We start from the raw sequence: 7,763 nt of genomic DNA, 5'->3' as shown, positions 1-7,763 counted from the left end.
AGATAGATAGATAGATAGATAGATAGATAGATAGATAGATAGATAGAGATATATACAAATTTTATTTTTGGACCTGTTGCAAAGTGATTAGTAATGTAATTATTGGAGTAGCATGGAAAACATCATTCCATTTTCTTAGAGCATAAAACTAAAATGAAATCTAGGCAGCAAACATTAGTTAATCACCAGTGATTTGTGTGTATATGATTACAACATAATGGGGAGGAAATACCTTATACATATGTAAAAAAAGATTTTTTTTAAAAAATCACTTTTTTTATAATATAGAATGAATAAACAAAAAAAAATAAGAAAAAAGTGTTAAATTCAACACTAAACTTTGGTGCTGCTCAGGACCTTTTGCAATGTGTGACCTTGGACAAGTAACTTCTTCTTTCTAGTTCTCAGTTTCCTTCCCTGTAAAATTAAGAGGTTGGACCAGGAAGGAAAGAAGGAAGGGAAAAGAATGTACATTTGTGTAATGTCCACTATGTGTATGCATTTCCATAGTGCCTACCATGTGTCAGGCACTGTGCTACGCACTTTACAAATATTACCTTGTTTTATCCTCACAACTTTGCAAAATAGATTCTACTAGTACTCCCATCTTAAATTTGAAGAAACTAAGGCAGACAGATGCTAAGTGATTTGCCCAGGGTCACACAGTGTCTGAAGCTGAATTTGAACTCAGATCTTACTGACTCCAGGTTCAGGGTTCTAACTACTGAACCACCTAGACTCACACATCTCCAAGGCCCTTTCTAGCCAGCTCTATGATGCTATCAGCACCCTCTCCCCTAGTGTTTTGACCTACTCTCTCTCATTCTCCTACTTTAACTTACCCTTCTGTTTGAGACAACCAGCCTTGTATCCATTCTCAGTCCTTTCACTCTACCATTTCTCTCCATCTGACCTTTGACCCTTCAATATCAGAGACCACAATCGGTCCCTGTGTCTTTCCCAGTTCTTTTTCAAGGTGTTTTCTTCCAGAGAATGCCTCAACAATACACAAACAGACTTCTTAAAGGAGCGAAGCCAATCTACAAAAAAAACTAGATTTCTTCAAAGTCATTCACAAAAAAATTATTTTAAATCTACCTCCTCACCAATTTGCTCTCCAACAGGCACAGATTCAATTGAAACTCTGACCTCCCAATTCCAAGTGGAAACCATTCTGTCCCCACTGTAATAGCCTGGAAAAGACTTCAAAAACTAAACCTGAGTTTTTGAGGTCACTGGCATTACCAAGTATGAAGGATAAAAAGGAGAAACCCATAGGAAATCAAGACCCCAGGTTCATTTTGTTTGCAGGGCTACAGAAAATGACAATGATAGCTAACAACAAAAGAGTAGATAAATTGAAGGACGTGGCTTTTGAAAGGGGCTTTGGTGAAAGATGGTATTTCTAGAAAGCCTGTCGTGATTTGAAGGGCATATGGTCACAGGTCTGTTTTCATATTAACCTTCAAAGCAAAGTTCTGAGGAGGAGTTGCCACAGACTTTCTCAATTTGGAGAAACATCCAGAGGTTGCCAGCAATTTCATTTCTGCCTCACCTTCAAAGTAACAACAGAAACACCTTAACCAACCCAAGATTCCTCAGTATGGGTATTGCTTCCTTGACTATTAGTGGCAGCATAGAAATTGGAGCCATATATTATCATTGATATTTGAAGTCATCCTTTTTTAGAGATAGTTACATGGTGCAGCTGATTGAGTTGGGTTCAAATTCAGTTGAGTTTGAACCTGAGTTCAAATCTGACTTCAGACATTTACTAGCTGCGTGGCCCTAAACAAATCACTTTACCATTGCTTGCCTCAGTTCCCTCAACTGTAAATGGGGATAATAGTAGCACCTACCTTAGAGGGTTTTGTGAGGAACAAGTGATGTAACATTTGTAAAGTGCTATACACATGCTAGCTATGATTTCTTTGGGGATATATAATTACTATTTTTAGTTTAGGTACACAAAACATCGGTGAGAATATATGCATGCGCAAGTCAATCGATCAAGAAAAAATTATTGAGCACTTAAGATATTCCAGGACTGAGAGAGGTAGAGAGACAAGAACATAGCAAGCCCTACTCTCAAGAGTTTAAATTCTATCAGGGTGCATAAAATTTCAGAAAATGTTAATAAAAGTCACAGAATCACAATATCATTCTGAACAAAAAAATGGAATCAAATCATACTTTCAAAAGAATTACTAACAACTCCAATTTGTTCAGTGTTACAGGTGATACACAATGTCTAATTGTCCTTAGCCAGTGAAACAAATCCTTAACTAAACTCCCTGACTAATGTCTCATGATGGATAGGAGTGACAGTGGGGTCTCAGATGCTTTGTTAGTGGAATGTAAGCCCAGGCAGGTCCTAAAAATGATTTTTAAGGAATATGGACCTAGATGCAGAAGGGTGATTGGCCAGTAGACCATGATCCACCATTTGGTGACCCCTTCTTGGAGGTACTATACTAGTCTTGTCTAATTGCAATCATGTGACTTTCTATCTCTCTCTCTTTTTTTTAATTTTTGTATTAGTTGATCTGAACCTATAATTTCATTGACGGTAGGAATTACCGGTTGGGAAACCACCTCATTTGTTTTCTAGTTGATAAACACTTATTAAGCACCTCTGAGACACTGGGCTCAGTACTGGGTATGTTAAAAAACAGTCACTGTCCTCAAAGAGTTTATATTTTGTCAGAGGACAAATAAGTTCAAAAACATCTAAGTCCATACAAACTGTAAATCAAATAATTGCAAGGCAATCTGGAGGAAAGGACATAGGCAGCTGGGGAATCAGGAAAGGCTGCATGAAAAAGGTGGAACTTGATCTGAGTTTCTGTTTTAAGAAGCAGAAGTAATGAGAGAGTGCATTCTAGGCATGAGGGACAGCCATGGCAAAGGTATGGAGAAAGGATATGGAACATCATTTATGAGAAACAGCAAGAAAGTCAGTCTGGCTCAACCGGAGAGAGTAGGATGGAAAATAATCTGGAATAAGGCTGGAAAGGTAGGTTGTGGCCATGTCGAAAAGGGATGAAAAAGTTCAATAGAGGTGTTTGTATTTGATCCCACAAGTAATAGAGAGCCACTGGCAACTACTGTATAATATAGAATCTGAGAGCTGCCTAGGTTATGACTTACCTGGGGTCACACTACCAGTGTGTTTTGGAGGCAGGACTTGAACCCAGGGCTTCATCTCCAAGGCTTGCTCTCCATCCTCATTGCCATACTGTCTCTCAGTCTTGGCAAACTCTATCTATCATCTATCTATCTATCTACCTCAATCTATTATCTATCGTCTATCAACTAGCTATCTTCTTGCTATTGTCTATCCTCTATCTATCATCTACCCATTTATCTACTAGCTATCTTTCATTTATCTATTTATTATTTATCTATCCGTCCATTTATTTATCATGTGTCCATCTGTCTATCTATCATTCTCTGAAGACTCTGTTATCATGGAAGCAAGATATATGAACACTGCCAAAGGCAGAAAACACTGGAATACCTAAGGAACATGGCTACTCCAGATTACTTCAAGCTTATATAGTTTAGTTGCATACTGACACATCCATCCTCATCTATGGCATGTGAAAGGTAACAAGCAAATTTGCTTTTTGAGAACAAGAGGTTGAAAAATGAAGTATTCTCGCTTCTCAGTGATGACAGTTCCTCAATCACAGCAACATGCAAATCAGGTGATATTTCTCTAGCTGCATGAGATGGCCCAATGCCCTTGTTTGGGTAATCCCTGAAAGCTGCTATATTTTATATCTAAATCAGATAAGAGACTCTTATAAAGTAGCACTGCTGTTTGTACCCAACAAAGTAATAGCAAAGAACCACTCAAAGTCACAGTTCATCAATCAATTAATCTATCTATCAAAAACATTTATCAGAGGCAGCCCAGACTCTTTCATATCATGGAGAAACCTCTCCTAGGAGTTAGGTCACTTCCCCAATTGCCAGATGAGTGGATTGAATTGAATAATATTGGTTTTCATGGTAGACTATAAACTCCCTGAGGGATTTTTTTTTTTATTGTTGTAGCCCCAGTGCTCAAATCAAATCAAAATGCCTTTATTAAGCACTGACTAAGTGCCAGACAGAAAGAAAGGCAAAAATAGACACTGGCCTCAAGGAGTTCAAAATCCAAAAGGAGAAACAACATGCAAATAATGATGTGCCAACGAGATATGTGCAGGAATAATTGAGGTAAGGGCTGGGACAGGCTTCTTGCAGAAGGAGTGAACTATGGAATATTTCAGGTGGACACGAATGCCTTTAGATTTTAGAAATCAGCAGCCAAGTGCAGTTAATAGCAAGGCAGCTTTAGAATCTGGGGACCTGGGTTCATATCCCAGATGTCCTACTTATTTTCCCTTTATCCTTGAAATCACTTAAGCTGTAGAGGAAGCAGGTTCTTCACTAGCATACAGAGATGAAATGTGATGAACTCTAAGGTCACTTTTAGCCCTAAATCTATGATCTTATGAAGGTTATTCACTCTATACTAATATCTTCAACCTTCCATATTCTTCCCAAATCAAACTATCTTTGAAAACTATTCAAGGAAAGCTCTTGGAATCTTTTAAGACCTTTGCTACTCTTTAGCAAAAGGGCTTCGAGAAGGGGGCGTTGAGCTAAGCATTAGCATCTTGTTTCTGAATAACCTTTAAAAAACAATTTATAAAAACCTTTTTTTTTAATCTAAGGAGCAACACAGTGGAAGGACAAGGGCAGTGGGCTTGGAGTCTGGAAAATTATTGCTATTTGGGAGTGATTGTACATTACTCTCCCTGAAACAAGGATGGCCTGGGGAGGCTTCTTGGAATTCATTCATTCTCTCCATCTTTTCCCTTCTCCATAGAATAACAAGAGCTGACATTTGAATTGAGCGTCACACAAATTATCCCACTTAAGTGAAAGAACAACCCCATGAAGTGGGCACTGGAGGTTTGATTAATCCTACTTAATGGATGAGAAAAACGAGGCTGAGAAGAATGATTGAATCAGGGCCCTCTGCTCTCTAACTGGGCTGCTCTATTATTGTGTAGTATAGGTTGCCAGTGGATAACATTTTACTTTCCTTTAGTTTCTTTTTTTAATTTTGGGGCCCAAAATCTCATAAAATTATCCTTTAAAGCAGGTAGGGTTGCAGACTGTATGGACGGAAAATCAAGAACATGTGATGTAGACTGCAGATAAAGACATGGTCGTAAATATAATGTGGAGTCTAGGGCAGAGTAGATCTGTAACTCAAAATTATTTTACCTGCGGTTTGGGGAGAGACTCTGTGCCAGTAGTAGAAAAGAGAGTGTGAAGGTTGGAATGAGGGGGCAAAAGGGACATTCCATAGTGACTAGAGGCTGGAATAGGGATGGAGTTGAGGACAACAGATATGTAGGTATAAGTGTACCGTGATAAGGGATAGTGTGTCGTGGAGAAAGACTCAACTAGGTTGATATAAGAGTAGAGAGTGGAAAGATGGGAACCATGATAAAAGGCTCTTTGGTTTGGGGGCTAATGAAAGAGTCTTTCTTCACTGAGAAGGCCTGAGGACTATCAGGTTTAAGGAAATCAGCATTCAGTGGGAGTATATAATCTCTAAGGAGTTCGTGTACCCACTGACATCAACTCCTTAGGACAACGCTCCAATAACAGCCCTAGTTTTGCTATTGGGTGAAGCGCACAGTTTCTATAGCAATTTTAATGCTGAAGACAATCAATATTTATTCACCCTACCTGGGGGCACAATGTCTCCATGTGACTGGCTGCTGTCTTGACTATTTTAATCCCATCTTCATTTGCAGACAGAGAACAAGCAAGATTAGCCACCTTAAAAACAAGCAAACAAACCAAAAGGTAAGTCATTGTTTCTACATCATGGAGGAGAATATAAAAGATCTGTTATCTGCAGCAGACAAGAGAACATAGAAATTCATTAAAAATCTCAAAATTGAAAATCAGATCTCAAATTTATTTTGAAGAAATATTTTTGTGTTGAATCTACCTGAACAAAGAAACCCAAAGAGTACTACAGAATTGAGAAACAAAGAGTCCTAGGGAATTGAGGGAATTATTATAATACTACTCTGTCTCTTGGTATTCCACATCTAATTCATAGTAGAAAGATGTGCCCAGGTTCACTTACTACAGGACTGAATATAATGCAGATCCGTGGCTTGAATGCTAATAGATACTTGGAATCTCATACGACTGTGGTTTATTTTACGTTTTTAATTGGCTTATTACTTCCCAGAGGTCTATTACGCATACTTAAATTGTACTAAGCAGTGACTATGTCTTTCTCCATGTTTTATTCAGTATCAAATAGGTTACAGGGCTGGACAAATAAATGTTAATTAAATTCCCCTGTTTTCTCTCTCTTTTTTTTTCCTGCTCTAACTGCTATTATTACTTGAAACTTGAGGAGCTTGAAGGGGAGGCTGCTTGGGGGTGGGGATGAGAAGGGAGAAAGAAAGGGTGCTGGTTTTGGAGTCCAAAGACTTGGACTCTTGGCTGTGACATATGCTGGCTGTGTGACCTTGGGCAAGTCACCACCTCTCTGGTGTCCAGTTTCCTCATCTCTAAAACGATGGAATTATAAAATGAGAGGGGTGGGCTAGATGGCCTCTTGCATCCCTTCTACTTCTAGGCCTATGACCCTGTGACCTCTCTGGGACATGGCTTCTTCCTCCATAAAGAGATGGGGTTAGACAAGATGGCCTCTAAAACTCTCTCTCACTCTAAAGCTTAGGAACTTGACATGAGTATAAATGGGAACAGAGATTCCTTCAGTTGCCATTGCTAGTGATTAGACAGATGACCTACGCAACAGAATAATGGGCCTGGATGGAGTGGTCTGGGTTCAAGTCTCACCTCTGAAGCTTAAAACCTGGCTGACTCTGGACAATTCACTATCTGAGGGCCAGGCAACTATCTAAGACTGTAAATTACAATGGTTTGTGATCTTAATGAGTGGCGTTTAGAAACTAGAATTTTTTATCAACTGGTAAGGAGACTGGTTAAAAAAAAAGTTGTCTTACATCTGTTACAAAAACTCAATATTTACCAATAAACTCCTTGTAACGTCCATTAGGAAGAAGTAAATAAGTATTTATTAAGTGCCTACTATGTGCCAGCTGCTTTACAAATATCTCCTTTTATCCTCACAATAACCCTGGGAGGCAGGTGCTATTATTAACCCTAATTTTCAGATGAGGAAACTGATGTAACAAGGTTAAATGCATTACAGAAGGTCACAGATAATAAGCATCTGAAGCCAGGTTGGAACTCTTATTCTGCTGACTGAAGGCCCAGTGCTCTAACCACTGCACCACTTAGCTTCCCCATTGGCAAAGAGGTTATCTCCACATCTCTCTGCTTCATGAGTCTCTCTTTACCAGCCTCCCCCAGATTACAGACTGTTGACAAGAGATAAACACAAAATCTATGATTTCTATATAGGAACTGAAGGGGTGCTTCTAAGTCATCAACTCAAAACCATTCATTTTACAGATAAGGGAACTGAGGCACAAAGACTTGCCTAAAGACACGTAGGTGATTAGTGCTTCAGTCAACAAGTTAATAACTTAGGAAGCATTTTCTATATTCCAGGCACTATTAAAGATGGCAGATCTGGGATTGCAATTGCCACCCTGTAACTCCAAAGCTCAGATTCTTTTCGAAGTACTACTCTGTAGTACAGGAACCAAACAGACCAGCATTTTTAGAAAAGGACCATATTC

General features: G+C 38.9%; 1 protein-coding gene across 1 annotated transcript in view; it reads right to left on the bottom strand.

Moving 5' to 3' along the window:
• CTNNA3 (catenin alpha 3) overlaps positions 1 to 7,763 on the bottom strand; it is a 1,857,428-nt gene that overhangs the window by 696,691 nt on the left and 1,152,974 nt on the right. The window contains exon 9 of the mRNA XM_027840655.1: positions 5,758 to 5,850. Coding sequence (XP_027696456.1) covers positions 5,758 to 5,850 — 93 coding nt within the window. The remainder of the gene's footprint in view (positions 1 to 5,757; positions 5,851 to 7,763) is intronic.

The sequence above is a fragment of the Vombatus ursinus genome, unplaced genomic scaffold (assembly GCF_900497805.2).
Source record: "Vombatus ursinus unplaced genomic scaffold, bare-nosed wombat genome assembly UNPS02014847.1, whole genome shotgun sequence".
In the NCBI taxonomy this organism is placed as follows: domain Eukaryota; kingdom Metazoa; phylum Chordata; class Mammalia; order Diprotodontia; family Vombatidae; genus Vombatus; species Vombatus ursinus.
This window is presented reverse-complemented; position numbering and strand designations above follow the sequence as displayed.